Below are 24,299 nucleotides of genomic sequence, written 5' to 3'. Positions count from 1 at the left end.
AAACATCAACAAAAATACCAACTGTGGTAAAGAGCACACTCAGATTCCTTAAGCTATTGGCTGAGCCCTCAAAGTCAGAAAATCAAGTCAGCAACAGTCTGAATGAAAGCTTACTGTTAAATGCCTTTAAGCTGCCCAACATTGCCAATCAATATTATTACCTTTAAATGGCCACTACCCTTTGTGGGAGAAAATTCTCTCTACATATTTCCTTAGAAAAACAAACTGTACTGCAGTGTTTTCTAGACATCCTAGAGATGAGAAGGCCTCTAACACTGTAGCTCATACATAACATATTACTACTGAATTCAGTGTACTTGCATTTCGTTCTACTCAAAATCCAATTGTTCAAAGTCTCAGAAACCACCCTTAGGAAACCTTTTCTGAAAACCCTTCCTTACCCCCTTCCTATCAGATATGTAAGAATTCACTACCCCTATCTTTGTTATGTAGGGCCTTGCAGTCTTCAGTCAGGTTGAATCTGTCAGGAAGTTTCAAGCTTTTCTGCCTGTGTTTACAGACTTCCAGAGACTCACTGGACCTCCAGAAGAGGCTGCTCTTTTCAAAAACGGTTCAAATGCTTGGCTCATTCTTCCCTGTCAGGAAAGCCAGAAGCTACTTCTACACTGCCTTCACCCATCACCCCTAGTTCCTCAGCACTCTGAGCATTCACAAGACAGCTTCTTTGTGCTCAGATGCCAACAGTCAAAATGTATACCTGGGCTAACAAAAAACCATACCATGTATCTGAGAGCAGAACAAGGTAGAGGAAAATGCACAAGAAAATCCACCAATAACATGATCGAAACCATTAGGATTTATTAATGTGACATCCAATGTGGTTAATTGTTAGAATTCTATATTAAAACGTTTAAGTTAAACTAAAAAAATGTGACTAATATCAACTTTTATGCAATATTTTTGGTTTCTATATCAAGACAAAGGAAAACACTATAAAAGGCCTAAATAAACTTTAAAAAGCCTCCTTATTTTGAGAAAAAAATTATATTAATTTTTACCACATTGAGCTACTCACAATTATTCTCTCTGGTAATATATATTTATGCCAATTACTGAATTCTCCATGAAAATAAAAAAAAATGAGGGCTGGGGGTAGAGCTCAGTGGTAAAATACTTGTCTAGCATGTGAGGCCCTGGGTTCAAATGCCAACACTATAAAAAAGTTAGTAAGTAACTTATAGTATATAAGGGGCATATGTATGAGTGTGCATGCATGGTGTACAAACATGCATGCACTCACAAACACGCACACACACTCTCCAGAGATACTCAGTTGCTACAAATAAACTTAGGATCACAATCACACTTCAGTCAGTACTCCAATCAACAAAAACTACACTGACAACTTATATTTACCTAAGATTAGTATAACCTTTTATTCAGCATCAACACTTGATTCAAAATCTAGTAATGTATCTGCTATGAAGGCATATCTGTTTACGCAACTCAAAAAGGTACCCCTCGAAGTACACCAAGAAAATACTTGTAACAATTCCAAGTCCAGGAGTGCGCTTTGGAAACTATTTTCTGAACTATTTCCTAAAACTTTTATTTAGAAACAACAACCTACACTGTATTGGTGAAGACATAATACAATCGAAATTTTTTTTTTCGGTGACATCTGAGACGTTGAATTTATTTTGACTTTAGTGGGCTTCTGCAGGTTGTGAAGCACAGCACATTAATTTGGACGCTCGCTCCACAACTGTGCAACAGAAATCATCTTCTCGTTAGTTCTTTTACTAATGCCATCCTAAAAACACAGAGAAATTAGGCTCCTCAAAGAGCAGTTTGGACTCCTTTCATAATTTGTCCATACAATTTCGTCCAGTGGCCTCATTTTATCAGTATGTTGCAAGCTTGTTATAATTCTTAACGTTGCTGATATTTTTATCTCACCCAAAGTCTTGAAAGGGTTGGCCACTAGCACTCCTACAACACGAGGACAGACAGTAAATCATGATGTTTCTATTACATGAGGGAGTTTGCTGTAGCCCTCCCTTCGTCTCCAGTGTGCCCCCTGCCTACCAGCATCACATCCGTCTTGTCTGCATTGAACCTCAACCAGTTGGTTCTTAACCACGTCCGAAACTCAGCCAGGCACTGGGAGAATCGAGCCACCACACCATCTAGATTAAAGGAAAGAAAGCCTCAGTGTTACCGCAAGCTCACCCAGTCTCACATTTTCAAAAGGATGCCTGAGAACCAGGTCAACCGCCCCGTGGCAATCTCTCAGCAAAAAGACCTGCAATTTGTAAGCAATGCTAAAGATTAAAAGGAGCCCAATAATTAATTTCCCCTATTTCACCCATGATTTAAGAAAGGTCTAGTCAATTCCGGGTCTTCTCAGTCAAGCGGCCTCAGAAACCTAGCCTGGTCTTAAAACTGCCTAAGGTCTTCTGCAAAATTACAAAGATTGAGGAGGTTTTATAGAAAAAAAACTAAAGAGCGGGGACGTGGGGGGGGGGTTGACTCGCCCAAGGTCACACAGCATGCAAGGACCAGAGATGGGCAACAGGCCAGGAGCTTCTACATTACAAGCTAAAGGAATAAGGCCACTCGCGGGGAGGCGGGGGGACAGGCACCGGGAACGGCCGATTCTCTGCAATGCTGTCTCCGAGTCTCTCGCCCCCCTAGCTCCCTCTGACAATGGAAGGTTGACCCAGGTTGAGCCCACCACCTCAGGGGATGCTCTTGCCAGGGAGCCAACCTCGACTGGCTGGGACAGCTGGGGAAATCAGGGGCACAGAGGTGGAGCCACGGGGGAGTGGCCAGGAAGCCACACCCCTGCCTTGGAGCGAGGGAAGACCGAAAAGGGCGGAAGCTGGCCTTGCCCGCCCGGCGAACTCCGCAGCGCAGTCCGGATGCGTCGCGGAAGCAGCGAGGATTTGCGCCGCCGCCACCGCCAAGGCCGAAAGACCGGGCAGGGGCGGGGCGGAAGCTGCGCATGCGCGCCAGACGAGCCGTGAGCCCGCCCCCCACACCTTCCGCCAGCCCCGCCCCGGAAGTTCGGAGTCTTCCGGGCGGCGCTCCGCCGTGGGGGAGGGGAGGAGGGGAAAGGGGACTGCCGGCGCCTCCGGAGCCCTCGTTCCCGACCGAAGGATGGGGAAGATGGTTTGTGGAGGCTGCACTTACGGGCGCCGCCGCTGCCGCCGCCTCCGCTGCTGCCGCCGCCGCCTGGAGACGCCCCATCCATCCGCCCGCAGCCGGGAGACTCGCAGCCTGGGAGGGGCCTGGGGCCTGGGCCGCCCGCCTCCTCCGAGTCGTCGCCCGAGCTTCCTCCGGCTCCACCAACCCTCTGCCCTCCCCTCCGCCTCCGCCCTCCTCCTCCAGCTCGAGCGGCCAGCCAACCGCGCGGCCGCTTCTTGAGCCTGGCTCCGCGGTCGTCATGACGCCCGGCAAACATTCCCGAGCCGCCGGCGCGGGCCGTTGGGGTTCGGGTACCGCAGGGCCGCCGGGGAAGGGGCGCCGGGCCCTCGTCTGCGGGTCGCCGCCATGTACGGCTCTCCGTCGAGCACCCGCAAGCAGGCTAACTTCGCCATGTAAGTTCCGCGCCAGGTCCGTTCGTCTAGATCCCCGAGGCAGCCAGCGCCTGGGTTCGAGAAGGGATTGCCGACGCTTCGGATCCCGCGCAGTCTCCAGGCGGCTTTGGGTCCTTTGGCTAGTTCGGTCTTTATCGAAACCCCGCTACAGGGCTGGACTTAAGAGCCGGGCCTCTTTAGGACTACCCTCGCCTCCTATTCCCAGCGCTTTTGCTTGTAGTCTTTCCAAGCCTTCTCGCTGTGCTCGAGCTCCTTGGTCTCTGAGCAGCCAAGCTAATTCTAATATTCGCTATCATCTCCTGCCAGCTTGCCTTAAGACTCTTAACTGCTTACTACATTCTGCTAAGCCAGGAGAAAAGCCCAGGGATGTATGGACTCGTGTGGAGTAGAACTTGCAAGTGGTTCCTTGAATGTCCACTAAAATGTTGCCCAGTTCATGCTCGCACATTTCAGCCGCTTTGCTGGTCTTCTCAGACCAGCCACATCTTTTCTTCAGCCCTCCGTTCAGTTAATCGCTCAGTGGAGAGAACCCTGTATTTGCCCTTAAATGTAGTACTCAATCTCCTTTTGGCCATCCTTCCGCTTCACCAAAAAAAAAAAAAAAAAAAAAGGAAAGAAAAAGAAAAAAAATTTTCCAAGTAAATGATATGGACAAAAATAAGCACACATGGGTAATGCATACATCGCCGAACATAAAGATGGACTTGAAAACCAGATCTTAAAGCTTTCATTTAGATGAGTGGTTCTCAACCTGTAAGTTGCAACCCCTTTAACTGTGGAACAACACTTTCAGAAGGATCGCCTAAGACCACCGGGAAACACAGACGTTTACATTACCATTCATAACGCTAGCAAAATTACGGTTATGAACTAGGAACAAAGATAATTTTATGGTTGGGGGTCATCACAACATGAACTGTATTGAAGGGTCACAGCATTAGGAAGGTTGAGACCCCCTTCTTTAGACAGTCATTGTCATTCTTAGGTTCGGTGGCTACCCTTGACTATTTCTCCCATAGCACCAGGCAATTATCAATTTCAAATCCATACTTTTAAGAAGTGTGAATCTTACTGTAAAGAAAGAAGACAACTTGATTTTTCAAAACAAGAGTGTGGCCCAATTATTGACAAGGCTTTAAAGCAGGCACCAACACCTTGATTTTAAGAGGACTTCCGGGCTGGGGATTTAGCTCAGTGGAAAGTGCAAGGTGCTGGGTTCTGTCCTCAGCTTTTTTTTGGGGGGGGGGTGCGGGTGTCAGAGGGGTGAACTTCTTTTTTCTTTAGCTCAAATTGGACAAAACAAGATCCTTGAAAACTCTAGTGTGTGAATGTTACTGTCTTTTATGGTTATATCTCTAATCATGAGAAGGAAACACTGATAAATGCATCCATCATTTGGTATATTTAACAGCCTTTTAAAAACTTTAATTAAAAATAGTTTGGGGGACAATTTTATAGCAGTTAACTTTATCAAGAGATTTTAAGATATATCACTTAGGTACTCACTTTTATGCCCTGTGATTTTTTTACATTGTCCATGACTATTAACAAATCTTTTACAACCTGGAAAGAAGTTTATCAAAGTGTGTATCTTAACATTAAAATATGTAGCTTAATGAAACTTATCATAAGACTCCAATGAAGACTTTTACATAAACAAATAGATTTTTAAAGTTTTATGAAACACTTAATAAACTGAAAAATACCATATTAATAGGTTTTAAGAAGTTCAGAGTACCCATATTTATAATAAAGCAGTTTGTATTTATCAACCCTTTTGATATTATCACCAAAACACATTTGCAAGAATACATATGTCAATTTTAATTGTACATGCTAAAAAAAATCCAGTGTGCATAAAATAAAAAATTTTTAAGTGGCTGCAATTTTTATTGTTTCTTTCTTTCTTGGGACATAAAATGACACATGGCAACAGTTATAATCACAAATGAAAGAATTACACGAAATCTGGGTGTATCTAAAGGGAGAGGAGTACAAAGTTATATCCCTGTCTCCTTGAGATGCAAGGCAGAAGCACAGTTGGAAGGTGGAGTTTGCCTTGTAGCCTTAAGGCAGAATCTTTTCCTAAAGTTGAGTGCCAAGGAGCAGAGAGTGGCGGTGTACACCTTCCCCAGTGTAACTTTGGGGTAAAGCTGTTTAGTCTGAATTTATAGTGAGGCTCACCTACATTCCAATGACTGCTTATATATCTAGAAGAAAGGAAAGGAAGGGAAGAAATTCTCAGGTCAAGTACTGTGTGCCTGGCCTGTGCCAATATGGGATATATTCTCTTCCTAGATGAGGCATGTTGACAACTAAAGCCTGAAACTCTTAAGCCCCTTTACCCACAAGAAAAACATCTAACAACAAAGGAGGGAGGAAATAAAAGGTGAAATTGTGGTCACAGTGATATAGTTGATGAACTGTAATGATATAGTCGATGACTGACAGAAATCTAAAAAGGTTAACTAGTAGGAAAAAAATGGAAGGATTCGGTGATCTACTTGGGGTTGAAGAACAGGAAACTTATGACAGAAATCTTTTTAATTTTTTTGAGACAAGGTCTCAGCCCAGGCTAGTCTTGAACTCACCACCTACCTGTAGATGGCCTTGAACTCCTGTTTCTCCTGCCTTCACTTCCCCAGTTATGTTCATGGGGAAATAAGATAGAGGAATCTTAGGAATTATTGAAAAACAGTGCCAGGTTCCAGAATATAGATAAAATCTAGTTTCAGATGGAAGAGTAACTCCTTTTCAAAAACATTTATTTCTTGTGTGTGTAAGTGTGCTTGCATGCGTGTACATGTGGAGCCTGTGGAAGTCATAAGAAGGCCGTGGCGTGGCTCCCCTAAGAACTAGAGTTTAGGTAGTTTCGAACTGCCGTGTGGGTGCTGGGAACTGGATCTTTGTCCTGCAAAAGCAGTAAGTGCTCTTAACCTCTGAGCCATCTATCCAGCCCCCTAGAATGGCAACTCTTGTGGAAAGGAAAAATGTGGCAAAGATGAATTCAAATGAGTCTGGAAGGCAGGAGAAGAGCTTAAAGATAGATTACGAAGGAGTTTTTATAGGCCTGATACTTTGATTACTGGTTTGGTGGCCAAGTCCTGTTAGGGTAGCAGGGCTCAACCTGCTCGTTGCAGCCTCCTTGGGGCTGAACAGCTCTGTCATAGGAGTCGACCATCAGAAATGTCAAATATTTATATTACAATTCATAACAGTAGCAAAATTACAGTTATGAATTAGCAATGAAAAGAATTTTATGGTTGGGGGCCACCCCAGCATGAGGAACCGTATTGTATTAAAGTGTTGCAGGAAGGTGGAGAATTACTGGTTTAGGAAAAAAGGCATCCAGGGTAGGAGACTCAAAAAATAAAAATTTGAATATTTGTTCATTGTCCTGTTTTGCTTTAAAAATGCTAAAATTGCTTCTTTTGGAAGTGCATTTGCTTTTTAAAATCTAATAGAACATCATAAAACTTTTCAATACAAAGAACTAGAGTGGTGAAGTGATAAAGGCTGGGCCTGCCATGGGAATTTGTGAACTAAATCCAGTAGTAGAATTACATAGTCTTTCCCGAACTTTAATATTTTATTGTATTTAACAAATATTTCATTGTATTTAACTTTAATATTTTATGTATTTAACAAATGACATAATTTAAAATTATGTCATTTGTTAAAGAAATAGGGCACTTTCACCCAGGCTTTATTACTTGTGTTTAACTTTGCCCATTTAACTACAGTATACACTGATAATGTATTTATCATGTGGCAGATACTTCCTGGTCATGATATATAAATTAAATTTGTGTAATCCTCATAATTATCCATGAATAACTATTATCTCTATTTTATGAGCAAGAAAACTGAGATCCAGAGGAGTCAGTAGAGAATTTGTTATGAATTTGTTATGAATTTTCCTGCTAGAATCAAATCTCATGCTTTCTTTTAATTCTTGGTATCTTTACATAATTTTAAAATAACCTTTTATTGTTTTATTGCGTATGAGTGTATTTGTACATCTATGAGGGTGGGCATGCACATGGAGGTCAGAGGACAGCTTTGGGGAATGGTTCTCTCCTATTGGTTCTCTCCGTAGGGTCTCTTACTGTTTTGCCTCAGCGTTACTATAGGGTAGCTGGAAAGATTCTGGAGGATACTTCTGTCTCCTAATTGGCTTTTTTACGTGAGCTCTGGGGATTGGATTCATGTCACAAGGCTTGTGCCACAATCACCTCTAGCCACAGAACCATCTCAATGTCCCCTGTGTCTCTTTATATAAAATGGTGTTAGTTCCAACCTCTAAGGGTTGCTTCGAAAGGAAAAGTGATGGTACATGTAAACTCTCTAGAAATGTGCTCACACAGAATAAACTCTCAAGTAGCTATTGTTGCATGTTCTTTGTTTAGGTTATTCACACTTCTAAATGAAAGTCTACTTTTGCTATAATTTGAATTTTCTTTTCAATCCTTGGTCTTCCGTATTTTATTTTCTTTGTATAGGAATGCCATCTTACAGCCAAAGAGGTCCATTAGCTTTGTAGCATCAAGAGCAAGCGGAGGGAAAGGACCCACTGGCACGAATCAAAGCAGATTGTCAAAAACTATGATTTCTTTAACCGAGACAAAGTCAACAGAAAAACTGAATGTTACTGGCGCTAAGACAGTACAGGTAATGTCTCTCTTCCAAAACATTTTGTTATGTTTACTTATCTACTCTTCATGTGCATATGTACACCCTGGTACAGGTAAAGTATCTGAGGACAACTTGGGACAGCTGTTTCTCTTCCACCTTGTGGGTTTTTTTGTTTGTTTGTTTGTTTGTTTGTTTTTTAAGATCAAACTCAGATTGTCAGGCTTGGCAGCAAGCACCCTTACCCACTGAGCCATCCTTCTGACCCTCAGGTAACATTCTTTAGAATTCTGACCTTGTTTTTTTTTAAGTATGTGTGTATGTGTTTGGAGGTGTATGCACATGAGTGCAAGTACCTCCTGAAGAGGGTGTCACATTCTCAGGAGCTAGAGTTCCAGGCAGTTGTGGCCACCAGATGTGGGCCGTGGGAACTGAACTCTGGTCCAGGAGCACTACATGTTCGTAATCCCACGGAGCCATCTATCTAGCCCCCGAGTTTATTTTTAATTAACATCCTAACCTTCCACCTCTTCATAGCTGTTGAGAGTTACAGCTTGACTAAACTGTAGTTCTTCTCTCAAATTCTAATAAAATTGTCCTTGCGTTTCGACATGTGCCAGGGTGACCTGTGATGGCCAGAGAACAACTTGCAGGAATCAGTTCCCCTCTTACAAAACAAAACAAAACAAATAAACCTGCCACATGGCTGCAAAGACTGAAAGCTTTCATAAGTGTTTGAGGTGCTATGGCTCAACTGGTCCACATCTATAGATACTTGAGATTGTACCTGAAGATACTTCTACTTAAACGTTTACTGAAGGAGTTTTCACTGTGCCCAAAACCTGGAAACAATTCATTATATCTGTTAAAAGTAAAGCTGATAAATAAAGTGATTTATAATGGTTGAGTGTATTACTTTCTAACCATGGTAAACAAATGACAACTTTACATAGAAAAAAACACTTGGGAAAATAGAAAACATTGTTGCACAAAGAGTTTCAGCTCTGAAGCAACATCTGACTATACCATTTTAAAAATAAAGGAAGTTTCTTTAGCCTTCATGGGAAAAACAAGTGTTGACAGAAACCTGGAGAAATCATTCCTTTCATCTCTGTTGCTGGAACCATGTGAGAACTACAGAAGCATCTTAAAGGTGAGCGTACATATAATCTCCCACCTAGAAATTTCAACAAAACTCATAAATTAGCATATCATGTGCAACAATATAGCAGCACCATTTGATGGCTTTTATTTATTGCATGCGTGTCGTACTTAGGAGCCAGGATGCACACAGGAAGGTCAGAGAAAAGTTCTCCTGTTTCACCATGTGGATCCTGGGCTCCAACATGATAGGGAGTACCTGTACCCACCTCCAGCTATGTCCTCTGCCCTCAGCACCATATGACAGCCAAGGCAGCCCAGTGCTGGTGACAAAAAGCCTTTAATCCCAGCACTTAGGAGACAGAGGCAGGAGGTCTCTGTGACTTCAAGGCCAGCCTGGTTTATATAATGAGTTCTAGGACAGACAAGGCAGGAAAACTTATCTCCAAAAACAAAACAAAACAAAAAAATCAAAACAACAACAAAAAACCAAAGACAAGCTGGAAAATAAACAAATGTCCATGCATAGATAGATAAATGAAACGTTCCAGTCTTCACACCATGAAGTACTATATAACAGTAAAATGAAGAACTATAGCTGTAGTCAGTAATACAAATGAATCTTAACATGTGTAACAGTGAACGAAAGAAACCAGTATCAGAGACTGCATTTCATACGGCTTCGGCCAAGTGAAACTTTCGTCTAAAGTGGTATGTCAGAGTAATTACTACTTTTAATGGAAGATAGCAGCTTTCCTGAAAGAAAGTAGGAAAACTTCTCATTCTAAATCTGTTGAGTACAACACCTCTATTTGGTTAGAGAATTTACTAGGTTGTGTCATGTATACTTGTGTGTGTGTGTGTTCTATGAAAATTTAAAAAGCAAACTCTATTAAAGATACTTAACAAAGCTGTGAACAGAAAAAAGAAAAGGATTGTGAATGTGAAGTAGTGAGTGATTATCACTGTGGGGATAAGGTTTTGATCCATATTGACCAACGAGTGGCTCCAGAATGTGTAGCAGATACCAGTGTTTTACTGTATCCCTTATCGGTGGTTGTAAGACTGTGCTTTGTTTTATTTAATCACATTTTTATATGTCAAATTTTGTAATTGAAGGAAATAAAACAGAAAAAAAATATTAGTAGAAGACTTAGAATATCTATTTAAATTATATTTTGGTTTTTTATTGACAATTTCCGCAAAGTGACAGGATGCATACTTACACACAAAAATCATTAGCTTTCTGCTATACCAGTAACAAGCAAACTGAAGAATTGGAAATAACATCCTTCACAATAGCTTCCCAAGAGTGCCTTGGGATCAAGCTACCCAAGGATATACAAGACCTCTATAATGAAAGATTTAAAACACTGAAGGAAAAAAATGAAGACATGAGTACATGAAAGTCTGCTCATGGATGGGGAGACTCAGTATTGTGAAAATGCCCTATCTTTTCAAAAGCATTTAACCCAATCCCCATAAAAATCCCCATGCTGTTCTTCACTGACATAGGAAGAACAGCCTTAAACTGGATATGGAAGAAGCATCAGAGGCCCCAGACAGCCAGAGCAATCCTGAGCAAAGATAATATTGCTGAAGAGTATGAACACCTCCAATTTCAATGTATCCTGCAGAGCCATAGCATTATAAATAGCATGGTCCAGCACAAAGCAAACAAATAGGTCACTGGAGTGAAATAGAGGACCCAAATACAAGGTGGCCACTAACTTTGAAGCCAATGTAATGGTAGCCACCTAATTTGACAAAGATGGCAAAAATAGCATTGGAGAAAAGGACTGAGGAAACTGGATAGCTATGTGAAGAAGAATGAAACAAAATCCTGGGGGGAAAAAAAAACAAAAAACTCAACTCCAGATTGATTGAGCTCAACATAAGACCTGAAACTCTGAAACAACAGAGGGAAAAAAAAAAAGTTTACCTTTTACCGAGGGAGGGTGTTTACCTCAAGTCAAGAACATTTGCTCAATCATGTTTGTAGCCGCTTTATTCGTAATAGCCAGAAACTGGAAACAACCTGGGTGTCCCTCAACCAAGGAATGGATACAGAAACTGATACACAGTGAAATACTACTCAGCCATTAAAAACAGGGACATGATGAAATTTACAGAAAGATGGATGGAGCTAGAAAAGATCATTCTGAGTGAGGTATTCCAGAAGCAGAAAGACACATGGTACATACTCACTTATAAGCAGATTTTAGTCATATAGTACAGGATGGACATACTACAATGCACAACCCTAAGAAGATAAGTCCGATGGGCATCTCAGGCTTCATGTCAGCTGGCCCACTAATTAGGGGAGTGGGAGTTATCTCTGACACAGACTATGTTGCCTATTTTCTGATCACTTCTCTCTGATAGGACTTCCCTGCAAGGTCACAGGGGAGGAAGACAAACTCAGTCCTCATGTGAATAGATGAGCTGGGGTGTCTGGGTAGGGGGACTCCTCCATTCTGAAAAATAGGGGAGAAGGGATGTGGGAGGGAAGATGGGATTGGGAGGAAAGAGGGGGCATATGACCGAGATATAAATTTAATTAATTGATGATGATGATAATGATGAAGATACGGGCAGAGGTTAGGACATTCTGGATAGAGTTACAACCACTCAAGAAATGAGGCCAAACAAATGGACTCCCATGAAAGGAAATTGTCAAGCAAGTGAAGAGGCAGCTATAGAAAGGGGAGAAATCTGTCAAATATACATCCAACAGAGGGTTAGTATCCAGCTTATGCAAAGAATCACAAACTAATTATCAGGAAAACAACCCAGGCTAAGAAATGGAGGTGGGTGTGTGGAACTGCACAGATTTCTTTTTTAAGTTGGGAAATTTTAATTACTGTTCCAATCTCACTAGTGTTCATTGTTCTGTTTAGTTTGTTGCTTGCCTCTTGTTTAATGTTGGTAAGCTGTATGCAGCTACAAATTCATCCATTTCTTTCAGATTGTCCAATTCAGTACAGTATATTTTAAGATAAAACATGATGATGTTTTGAATTTCATTGCTATCTGTTATAATTGTTCCCTTTTTCATCTCTATTTTTATTTGGGTTTTCTTCCTCTCTTTCTTTTGGTTACTTTAGCTAAGGATTTGACAATCTTATTCATCATTTCAAAGAATAGTACATTTTTGTTTATTTGGGGGTAGAGAATACCCATCTGTTGGTGAGAGTCGGGTAATGAAGTCACCCACTGCTCTTGTACTAGGATTAATCACTTTCCCCTTGCTTTGATAAAACACCATGACCAAGGCAACTTAACAACAACAAAAAACAAACAACAAAAAAAACCCAACTTTTATTTAAGCTTATGGCTTCAGAGAGTTGGAGTTGATGGTGGCAGAGTGAAGGAACAGCTTAGAGCTCACATATTATGTATATATAATTTTTTATTTATTACAATTTATTTACTTTGTATCCCAGCGGTAGCTCCACCCTCGTCCCCTCCCATCCTGCTCTGCCTCCCTCCCTCATCTCCTACCGTGCCCCTTCCCCAGTCCACTGATAGTGGAGGACCTTCTCCCCTTCCATCTGACTCTAGCCTATCAGGTTTCATCAGGACTGGCTGCATTGTCTTCCTCTGTGGCCTGGTCAGGCTGCTCCCCGCTCAGGGAAGGTGATCAAAGAGTCAGCCACTGAGTTCATGTCAGAGACAGCTCCTTTTCCCCTTACTAGTGAGCCCGTTTGGAGACTGAGCTGCCATGGGCTACATCTGTGCAGGGGTTCTAGGTTTTCTCCATTCGTAGTCCTTGGTTGGAGCATCAGTCTCAGAAAAGACCCCTAGGCTCAGATTTTTTGGTTCTGTTGCTCTCCTTGTGGAGCTCCAGACCCTTCCAGGTCTTTCTATCTCCCCCTTCTTTAATAAGATTTCCTGCACTATGCCCAAAGTTTGCTATGAGTCTTAGCATCTGCTTTAATGCCCTGCAGGGTAGAGTTTTTCAGAGACCCTCTGTGGTAGCTCCTGTCGTGTTCCTTGTTTTCACCTTCTTCAGATGTCTATCCTGTTTGCCTTTCTGAATGAAGAGTGGGCATCTTACCCAGGGTCCTCCTTCTTGCTTAGCTTCTTTAGGTGTACAGATTTTAGTATGATTATCCTATACTATATGTCTAATATTCACTTATAAGTGAATATATACCATGTGTGTCTTTCTGCTTTTGGGATAGCTCACTTAGGATGATCTTTTTTAGTTCCCACCATTTGTCTGCAAATTTCATAATTTCCCTCTTGATCCACAACCAGGAGGCAGAGAGCAAGCACTAAGAATCATAAGAGTCTTTTGAAACCTCAATGCCTACATCCAGTGACACACCTGCTCCAACAAGAACACACCTCCTGATCCTTCCCAGCAGTTCCAGCAGCTGGGGACCATGCATTTAAACAGGCCTATGGGGGCCATTCTCATTCCGATTACCACAGTACAAGTGGAGTGAATTGCTGGCACAGCTGTACTAAGCTGAGGTTCTTGGGTCCCTCTGGCTTTTAGTAAGCTCCAATTGTTACTGTGTTGAAAATATTTTAAACTTATGCTTATAATACTATATGGGCCAAAATATTAATAATATGAATAAAGTATTCTATCTTTCTGACTTCTGTGTGTTTTATCATTAGAATGTAGTATTACTTTTTAAAACTTTACTATAAAAAAAGTTTTTGACTATGAGTCTCAGCCTCTGCTTTGATACCCTGCAGGGTAGAGTCTTTCAGAGGCCCTCTGTGGTAGGCTCCTGTCCTGTTCCCTGTTTTTTCCCTCTTCCAATGTCCATCCAGTTTGCCTTTCTGAATGAGGATTGATCATCTTACCCAGAGTCGTCCTTCTTGAGACCCATAGATAAGCTTTGGGCAGAGTGCAGGGAATCTTATGAAAGAAGGGGGAGATAGAAAGACCTGGAGGGGACAGGAGCTCCACAAGGTGAGAAAAGAAAAATCTGGGCACAGGGATCTTTTCTGAGACTCCAACCAAGGACTGTACGTGGAGATAATCTAGAACCCCTGCACAGGTGTATCCCATTGCAGCTCAGTGTCCAAGTGGTGGAAACAGAGACTTCTGACATGAACTTAGTGGCCTGCTCTTTGAGCACCTCCCCCTGAAGGGGGTGCAACCTTACCAAGCCACAGAGGAAGACAATGCAGACAGTCCTGATTGAGACCTGATAGACTAGAATCAGATGGAAGGGGAGGAGGACCTCCCCTATCAGTTGACTGGGGGAGGGGCATAGGTGGAGAAGAGGGAGGGAGAGTGGGAGGGGATGAGGGAGAGGGCTACAGTTGGGATACAAAGTGAATAAATTAATTAATAAATAAATTTTTAAAGGGTTTTTTTTTTTTTTTTAAGCCAGGCATGGCGGCACTTTGCCTTTAATCCTAGCACTAAGGAGGCAGAAACAGTTGATCCTTGAGTTCAAGGCCAGTCTAGTCTATAGAACAAGTTCCAGACAGCCAGAGCTACATAAAGAAGCTTTCTTGAAAAACAATAACCAAACAAAAACAAAACAATAATTAATTTAAAAGTTTGCTGTCATGGCTGCAGTTTCTACGTGCATCTTCTCTCTTTGGTTGTATCAAGAGGCCATATCAAGTGATTGGCTATTCCATCTAAGTTCCTTTCTGTACATATACTGTATGATGTTCAAACAGTGACAAAAATGAGCTAACATTTTTAGATCATATCTCCTCTGTATTTTGTACTTATATACAGGTACGAGAGTTAACAAATTTTTAATGTTAAACATCCATGTTAAACCACCATACCCGGCTACAGAAACCTAGCTAAAATTCAAGTGTAAAATTTGGAGTTATTCAAGTTTTTATGTTTATTTTGTCCTAAGAACATGATACTTAGTATTTTTCTGCTGTACGTATTTTTGCTTTCTAGGAATTAGAAATCTCACCCTATGTAGTTATTCACTTTAAATGACCATTTTCTCCAGGTGTTAGATGCAAGAGGAGTTGATGTTACCCCCAGGCCTCTCTACCACCCAGATCCTCATCTTGGAGCCCCAAAGCCAAGTAAACTTCTGACGTCAGAAGATGGATCATTTGGATCGGATTTTATTTCTTCCTATAGCCTGTATCAGAATACAGTAAACCCCAGTATGTTTGGGCAGTTCACAAGGTGAAGTATATGGCCGTAGTTCTTTCGATTTTATTTGTGTTGTCCTTCCATTTCTCATCGCATACACCCAGAAAGTGTATGTTCCCAGTTTTCTGGCATTGCTATCAGTCCTGGTGTCCTAGACTTGCATTTCACTTATATTTATGTTCAGAGCTTGACTGAATAGTTCCCACAAATTCCGTAACAGTGTTGCAAGTGTGTAGATTTTACTGAAGATTTTCCCAAGGAACCAAAAGAATGGACTAATATCACATTTGGTTGCAAATTCCAATTAGTAATCTCCCCCCCCCCCGCTAGTTTCTTTGGGGGTTTTATTGCTGTTGTTTAAAATATAGTGTAGTCATACAGTGCTCTAGAGCCCACATTCCATCCACAGATGAAATATGGGGAATGCCAGGTGAGAAACAATGGATCCTCCAATCAGATTGACATCTTGGTGAGCAACCAAAATCACAAGTGTGAGAAGATGTTACAGAGTGATGTGCTGACCATTTGTTTGAAATTTTCCTTTTGAATTCTTGTGTTTATTTCCCAAGTGTGAGGATGCATGCTGGGTGAAAGCTTTTCCAGGGGAGATAAGGTACACAGCTACTCAGCCCAGGAAGGGAATGATGTTACTAACAGGAGTGAAAGAATGGTTGCGTACAGAAACAGGAATGACTTGTAAAAGCATCTGTACCACAGAAAAGCAGACCCCGGTACGGGACCATGAGCCACACACGGTGACCACAAGCCACACCCCTGAAGTTCCCCGTACAAACAGTTAGTAGCTCCAAAGTCCAGAGCTTGTTTACTCCTGTTAAGCTGGGGAGGGGCCTTTGAGACTCTTCCAAGTTACCATGTTCCCAGGCATCACCTTGTATTTACCTCCTGAGTCTCATGGCCTTTGCCCTCATTGAAGAAAGGTTTCGGTTTGGAGGAGGCTGCAGTCAGTGTCACTATGTCTTAAGTTAGCTTTCCAGGGGACTTTTGTAAACTTGAACTTTGGGAGATGAGTTGTGGAAAAATGGGCAGAAAACAGATGAGAAACAAAGGGAAGAGTATTCTTGGCTGAGATCTGAAGAAAGCTCCTAAGACCAAGGCACTGAAACAGCCAACAACAAAATAATTAGAAGTGATAATGAAAAAGGAGTCTGAAGGGGAGCTATATTTTAGATATTTGTCCAGATATGCATTGGGAATACATTGATGGCTTCTGGGCGTGGATATGATATTTTTAAATAACATTAAAAAATCAACTGAAGATTTAAAAGTTATTTTTTATTTATGTTGCTTACATGATCGTAGCATATTTGGTTTTTTCACCTGTTAACATAATTTAACAGTTTCATTATGTTAAATTATTTTTTCAATTAAATTTTTATTTTTTACATTAATTACATTTTATTCACTTTGTATCCCAGCTGTAGCCCCCTCCCTCATTCCCTCCCAATCCCACGCTTCCTCCCTCATCTCCTCCCACGCCACTCTCCAAGTCCAGTGATAGGAGAGGTCCTCCTCCCCTTCCATCTGACCCCAGCTTATCAGGTCTCATCAGGACTGGCTGCAATGTCCTCCTCTGTGGTCTGGCGAGGCTGCTCCCCCCTCAGGGGGAGTGGTTGAGGAGCCAACCACTGAGTTCATGTCAGAGACGTGCTATGTTAAATTATTAAGAAACTTTATAGTTTCTCATAAGGACATTGAACAAATGAGGAATATTAATAACTTTTAAAGGTCAGTCCTAGGGAGCAGTTCAGTGTCTAAGTCAAGTGCATCAACAACTGAATCAATGGCAGAGGACCTTGAAGAACCATCTTACAAAAGGGACAGATTGGCTAGTTTTACAGGTAATAAAATCCTTTTTTTTTTTATTTTAATCTTATAGTTTTACTACATTTTCAATGGTTTAACTCTAGACTGTCCGAAATGAAATTGTCAGGATTGCAAAACCTAGATTATTTTGTTACAGTTTGTATACTATTCTAAGATTAATTTATTAATTGTGCTTGAGAGTTGATAAAAAGAAGGAGCTGAGAATGTATCTCAGTGGTGAAACATTTGCCTACATGGAAGGCCCTGAGTGTTCAGTTTTTTTTAAAAACACCTCCCCTTCTGTCCCTGTCTCTTTCCTTCTCTCTCCCTCTTTCTTCCCTCCCTCCCTCCCTCCCTCCCTTCTTCTCTCTCTCCCCCTCCCCCATTACCTAAAGAGAAGCTCCCACTTGACCTGGATATGGGGATACAAATTAACACTTAGAAATCATTATCCTTCTTTTTATGACCTATTTTATGTATGTGGGTGTTCTTCCTGTGCAGCATGTGTGTGCAGTGCCTGCAGAGGCCAGGAAAGAACATCAGGTTGTCTGGAACCTGATGTACAGAGGTACAGATTATCATTAGTCTTCACGCCGGTACCAGGAACAGAACCTTGGTTTGTCTGCAAGTATTCTTAACCTCTGAGCATCTCTCCAGCCTGTCATCCTTTTTTTTTTTCCTAACTACAGTTGCCAAAGAAAAAATCATGCTCTCTAAATAAATAAGGGTCTGTTTGTAAACTAACTGAAAGCTTCATTCTTAGTTTCTCATGCAATAAAAGGAACTAGGACCTTTTAGAGAAATAACTGACTTGTGGGCCTTGGGACACAGCAGCCATTTGTGTTCCCATTAACCAAAGGTCGACAACTTCAACAACAAAAAGGTATAGTGCTGGGTTAAAGCTCATTAACAGCATCCATGAACCCAGACTTAGGTATGTGATAAAGGGCAGAGTAGACTCCTGTAGAGAAGAATTCTAAATACTTAACGTAGGTACTTGTCCCTCAAGGTGTAGGTTTCCTATGCTTTATTATTATTATTATTATTAATTACACTTTATTCATTTTGTATCCCCCCCATAAGCCCCTCCCTCCTCCCCTCCCAATTCTACCCTTCCTCCCCTTTCTGCATGCATGCCCCTCCCCAAGTCCACTGATAGGGGAGGTCCTCCTCTCCTTCCTTCTGATCTTTGTCTATCAGATCACATCAGGAATGGCTGCATTGTCTTCTTCTGTGGCCTGGTAAGGCTGCTCCCCCCTCAAGGGGAGGTGATCAAAGAGTAGGCCAATCAGTTTATGTCAGAGGCAGTCCCTCTCCCCATTACTATGTAACCCACTTGGACACTGAACTGCCATGGGCTACATCTGTGCAGGGGTTCTAGGTTATCTCCATGAATAGTCCTTGGTTGGAGTATGAGTCTCTGGGAAGACCCCTGTGTTCAAATTTTCTTGTTCTGTTGCTCTCCTTGTGGAGTTCCTGTCCTCTCCAGCTCTTGCTATTTCCCACTTCTTACATAAGATTCCATTCACTCTGCCTGACAGTTGGCCATCAGGCTCAGCATCTTTTAACTGTAGGTTTGCATTGAGCCTTTCTCCAGACTGCAGTGTACAAAACAGAAACCAGTCTCCGCTGAGTGGTGATAATGTCCCTGATAAGTCATGTGAAGAGCCTTAATGGTGCCGTGAGATGGGACTTTATTCCTCCACTTCCTCCGGCAACGTGAGTCCCACGAGCTCTGTCTTCTAAAACAGGAGACTGCCACCGTCTAGGAACAGGATGATCAGATGTGGGCTTTTGGCCGATATTGTGGGAATGAATTCCGTGTTTCTAAGTAACGTTAAACATAAAGCAGACTGGGATAAGCGATGGCATTAGGTGCAAAGTGTCACTGTCCATTCATGAGCTGCAGTCGGCACGCCTCCTGCAGAGGAACGTTTACAGCAGGGACCGCTTAGTTCAGGGTGCTTACAAGTGCTAACATTCTGACAAATTTTCCACACCTTGAGCCATTCTAAAGCGAATAATCTATTGTATCCTACCTTAAAATCTTCCACAAGCCTTCTGGGTGCATACACTTTTCAGAACCAAACAGAAGCTGATGCTTGGAAATGCTTGGAGTTTTATTTGTATGATGGAGCAGCTTGTTAGGTGCCGGTTGACATTTGCTCGGCACGGAGAATAACGAGTAACAGGTACTTTTGCATGAACTCAAAGTGCCTGTGGTTGGCGCATAATGCATTTGTGAGGAGAGAGAAGCAATCTTTGGTAACTCGGTCTGATTGTAATTGCAAGGGACCCGTTGTACCAAACAGCAGCTTAAGGAAGGCTTCACTGATTGTTCTTTACTGAAGTCTCTTAGTGTGACCAGATAATTCATACTTTCCCTACCCATTTCCGAATTAATTGAAAAAAAAAAAAAACAAAACAGATATATTAGAACCAAAATGCCATATTATGAGTTAAAGTGCTGTTGGAGCCCCAAAGTTGATTGACTCTTGACCCTCCCATTCATTAGATGTTGTTGACCACCACAAAGCCTTTCCTGTTCCTCTCCAGGGGCTTCCTGTGTGAAGACCCAAGAGGGAGTTGTGATGGCTGAATCCAGCTGGAGGCCTCTTGAAGAACACTAGGGGGGTGGGGAATGACGTGCTTCCTCTACCACTGGAAGCAGACATTGCATTGATAGGTTTCTAGGTAGAGATCCAGGTGTGGGCTCCAGTGTAGAGCTAGTGATCGTAACAGGTGAAATAGATTCCATGGGCACACAGGGCTACTGGAAGTAATTACTTAATATGTATCAGATTCTAGGAACATTCAGTGATAAACCCGAGCTGATTGCTGCTCTGTGGCTTTGTCTAGGTAGTGTTCCTCTGCCATCAAGACTTATTTTCCCAACTCTGATCCAGAAGTGGCATCCCATTAGATTCTATGTGTGTGCAGCATCTTATATAACGCTATTTTTAGAACAATGGCTGTGCTACAATGCTACTTTATATATAACCGAGTCCTTAACCAACCTCTGACGGTCTAAAAGAGTGCTCAGAGTAACAAGAGCCTGTTTGTTTGTTTGTTTGTTTGTTTTTGTTTGTTTCAGTCTCAAAATTACCCATGTTCTTACAGAGCTTTAGACAGCACACTCCTGATGCTTATTTTCTTCACCACTGCAGCAGGAAATTTGAACTAGAAGTACCTCAAAACCATTCATGTGGATAATTCATTTACTTCTTTTTTCTTATCCCATCTTAGCCAGATTTACGTCTTTAAAGTAGTGTCTTTATTTTAAAATTTATTGCACAAACAGTATTTATTTATTTTTTTTTTTTTTAGGACTCAGTCATTAAGAAGGACTAGTAATTAAACACTTCCTTTATCCTCACCTTTATTTATGTCATTATAGCTACAATGAGGACCTTGTTCTGGGCTGTTCTTCATTTAGAATTGTATTACAAACATTTCCATAGTTTCTTAAAAATACATTCATTACCATTTCATGTACACAGATGAGTATGTGTATTACTCTCTGTTACCATTCCAGATGTTGGTTGTGTTTCTTAAAAGGCACTTGTACTTTTGTTGTTGTCTTGTTTTCGATTTTTAGGACATTGTTTTCGGTGTCCTGAGCATTAAGAGGACACCGAATCTTTGTCTCTGGGAAGTGTCATATTCTTGCTTTGCTGTTCTAAAGCAGCTCATTCTTTACCCATGACAGTCTTATGCAACTCTACTAACTTCCCTTTTTAAAAGAAAAACACACTGAAACCTAGATAAATGCATGCCTGCAATGCCAGAGAACTGCAGGTGGAGACAGGAGGGTTGCAAGCTTGAGTCCAGTCAGGGCTACATAGTGAGGTCCTACTTCAAAACCCCAAACCTATTGCACCCTGACCTACAAGCCACCTCATGGTGGTTTCTTACCTGTAACCCATTCCAAACTCCCTCAATCCCGAAATCCTAACCTCAGCAAAATTCTCCCAGGGTACTGGACCTCTCACAATATTCTAAAAATGTTGACCAATCTTTTTCGACATTATTATTTATTTGTGTAAAAATTGAGGGCATTTTATATTCAACTAGATCTGCTGAAGAGTCCTCTATCTCCTGGTGAAGTTGATAGAGGTGGATTATAAATCAAAATAAAATAACCAGTGAGGTTGCTGAGGCCTCAGAGGGCCACATGCCTTTTAAAATGCGTATGTCCCATATTCCTCAGCAGCACCAGCAGCTACCTGACAATCCCTAGCAACATGACAGGATCATAGCAACAGGACTGCCCTCGGGGCTGTGACCAGAGGTGTGAGACAAGGCTGGGACTGATACTGGTAGCAGTAGAGCAGACTGCAGTGGACTACTCCAGTTTCTCTCACAGAGGACAAATAGACACTAACTGTGTGTGAGTCGTCATTATGTCTTAGTGACTAGGGAGTGTGCACATCGGCAGCTCCAGGATGACCTTGTGGTGGCATGTATTTTAGATGTACGAGTTTTGAGGACCACACCTGAACTAGCTATAACAAAGGAAGATCTGGAGAAGAATATAGAAATCATTCTCACCGAGACGGGAACACTGAGAATTTTTGACCTGCCAACAGTCATGTTCTCAGTAGAATCTGAAGATGCTGAGAAAATAGTGTATGTATGGCTCAGTTGTCTGTGTCACTTCTGTGTAACTTGGATGCTGAATTAAGGGCTCTTGTTTTTTTGAAGAGCCCTTGGAAATTTCTAGAAATGTGCCTTTGATATTACATACATACCCTGTGGTCTTACGTGGACAATGTGTATCTCACAGGACATTTTTTTCTATTGGAAAAGCCCTTATTGTGGGCACAGCCTGTGTAATCACGTGAACCTCTGAAGAAGCAAGGGCAGTTGGTGAGCAGGTACAAAGTCAGAGTGGGCAAGACCAAGTGTGAGTGTCCTGTCACAGAAGTGTGACCGTAGCTGAGGTGTGTTGCGAAATGGCCTCACCAAAAAGAATAAATGTTTGAGGTAGAGGATATGTTCCTTCCTGTGGTTTAATAGAAAAACAATATATGCACATATCCAAAACACAGGAACCTGAGTTAGAATGCCAAGTGCCCACATAAGAAACCTGTGTGGTTGGGGCGGGGGGAGACAGGAGGTTTACTGGCGTGTGTGGCTGCCCAACCCTCTCAAGGTTCAGTGAGGCCTTATTTCAAGGATTAAAAGAGTTAGAAAAGAACTCCCGACATTCTCCTCTGGCCTCCACGTACAGGCACCCCCACGTGGATGTGCACACACCACACATATGTTTAAGTAACTGACACACATCCAATAATAATAAATAAATGTCTTAAGAAAGATCCCCTCAGATTGAATTTGATAAAATATACCGGGTCAATTAAGAGACAAACAACGTATCCTAAATTCAGGCTCTGAGGATGTTAGAGATATGACATAATTGGATACAAAATATAAAATAGTTGTGAAGTGTTTCAGCAAATAAGACAGTTAAAACATTAACATTAAGAAGCTCAGACTGACACATTTGGATAAGAACTTTATGCAGTTGTCAAAAAGCAAACAACGTTTCCTGGGGCTGGAGTTACATGTGGTTCTTAGCTTCCTAATATGGATGCTGGAAGCCAAACTTGGGGCCCTCTGGAAGAACAGCAAATACTTTTACACACAGAGTAATTTCTACACCCCAAAAGAAGATTTTGTTTTTTTTAAGTAGAGGAAAATATAGGGAAAAAAATACAGAACCTTCAGAAGACAGAATTTTCAGGGAAAGATTACTTCATAATGAAAGGGAGGTACAATAATTTTAAATTAATATTTCAAAGTAGAATTTCACTAAATTCTTTGACTATACTGAAATGAAAAATTAATAAGTTCCAACTAAGACATTCACATACACACTGGGAGGTTAGAAAATATTTTCTAGATTAACAAAACTAAGATGTGAATTTTAAAATACTTAGGACTAGCCTGCTGTGGTGGCTCATGCTTGTAATCCTTGCACTTGGGGAGGTAGAGGCAGGCAGATCTCTGTGAGTTCAAGGCCAGCCTGGTCTACAAAGTGAGTCCAGGACAGCCAAGGCTACACAGAGAAACCCTGTCTTGGGAAACAAAACAAGACTTAGAACTAACCAGTTAGGAAAATAGCGTGTATACAATGCTGCAAAAGTCGTACTCTGAAAGAATTTGTAGCTTTAGCTGTCCCATTAAAGTTCATAAATTCCCCAAACAGAGGGTTAGCGCATTATTGGTGAACACTGAAAGCAGTGTGAACACTGGAAGGCACAGCGTAAAACACTCCTTTCATGGTAACGTAACAAAATCTTTTCCTGAGTTTTTAGTGCTAACTGCACATTTGCTACACTCCGCATTAGTGATAGCACTTTGAGGACAGCAAGTAAATGCAGAAATGTTAATAATAATTTTATTAATTAGTTACCTTTTGTTTCTTCCAGAGAGAAAAATAAGAATTATGAAGTTCTTTGTAAAAATAGATTAGGCAATGACTTGTATGTAGAAAGAATGATGCAAACGTTTAATGGAGCACCAAAGAACAAAGAAGTTCAGTGTGACAAAATCATAATGGAAGAAAAAGGTAATTTGTTTTATTCTTGTTGATAAACTGTTGTATTTTAATATATATGCCCCTTGAGTCTGTCAGTCAACACGGTAAACTATACGAATAAAAAATGGAAATTGATTTGTCCAGTTCTCAATACTAGTTAATATAATTTATGATCTTCAGAATTTGACAAGTTAACAAGAAATAATGCTATAGAGTGTTTGAGTAACATAACTGTTCAGTCTGTTTTGTATTCATCCTCTATCGGAACTCTGTACTCTTCAATTATTTATAAAATTTATAGAAAATTATTTTATGATATAGTTTACTAGCACAATGGACATATTGTTTATGCCATACAGTCTTTACATTCTTCCTATAGTAACTGGCGTAATGCTCACCACAACTCTATAAAGTGGGTTTGATTATTACTCTCCATTGCATAGATGGGTAAACAGACATAGTGAAGTAACCAACGTTGTTTTTGCCTTAGACCCCGTGTTCTTTATCACTGCACTTACTACCTCTCAGTGTT

General features: G+C 41.3%; 2 protein-coding genes across 20 annotated transcripts in view; one reads left to right on the top strand and one right to left on the bottom strand.

Annotated features, from left to right (window-relative positions):
• Mier1 (MIER1 transcriptional regulator) overlaps window positions 1–3,332 on the bottom strand; it is a 50,691-nt gene extending 47,359 nt beyond the window's left edge. For 5 of the 17 annotated variants that reach the window (XM_060366034.1, XM_060366039.1, XM_060366041.1 and 2 more), the window contains exons 1-2: window positions 2,732–2,871; window positions 2,050–2,150 (exon numbers count right to left, since the gene is read on the bottom strand). Coding sequence is in view for 9 of the 17 variants with exons in the window: in XM_060366029.1 (XP_060222012.1) it covers window positions 2,050–2,150; window positions 3,157–3,217 (162 nt within the window). In the remaining 8 variants the exon portion in view is untranslated. Of the gene's footprint in view, window positions 1–2,049; window positions 2,151–2,606; window positions 2,967–3,156 lie in introns of those variants that run through there. The other 12 variants (XM_060366029.1, XM_060366030.1, XM_060366035.1 and 9 more) reach the window with 7 other exon arrangements.
• The window catches only part of Dnai4 (dynein axonemal intermediate chain 4), a 60,502-nt gene continuing 39,532 nt past the window's right edge, over window positions 3,330–24,299 (top strand). For all 3 annotated transcript variants that reach the window (XM_060366022.1, XM_060366023.1, XM_060366024.1), the window contains exons 1-6: window positions 3,330–3,563; window positions 8,066–8,234; window positions 15,248–15,432; window positions 17,146–17,258; window positions 21,696–21,852; window positions 23,658–23,797. In XM_060366022.1, coding sequence (XP_060222005.1) covers window positions 3,517–3,563; window positions 8,066–8,234; window positions 15,248–15,432; window positions 17,146–17,258; window positions 21,696–21,852; window positions 23,658–23,797 — 811 coding nt within the window. In that variant the 5' untranslated portion in view covers window positions 3,330–3,516. The remainder of the gene's footprint in view (window positions 3,564–8,065; window positions 8,235–15,247; window positions 15,433–17,145; window positions 17,259–21,695; window positions 21,853–23,657; window positions 23,798–24,299) is intronic.

Source organism: Meriones unguiculatus, chromosome 12 (genome assembly GCF_030254825.1).
Source record: "Meriones unguiculatus strain TT.TT164.6M chromosome 12, Bangor_MerUng_6.1, whole genome shotgun sequence".
NCBI classification, from domain to species: domain Eukaryota; kingdom Metazoa; phylum Chordata; class Mammalia; order Rodentia; family Muridae; genus Meriones; species Meriones unguiculatus.
The sequence above is the reverse complement of the archived record's forward strand: the minus strand, read 5'-3'. Positions and strand labels throughout refer to the sequence as shown.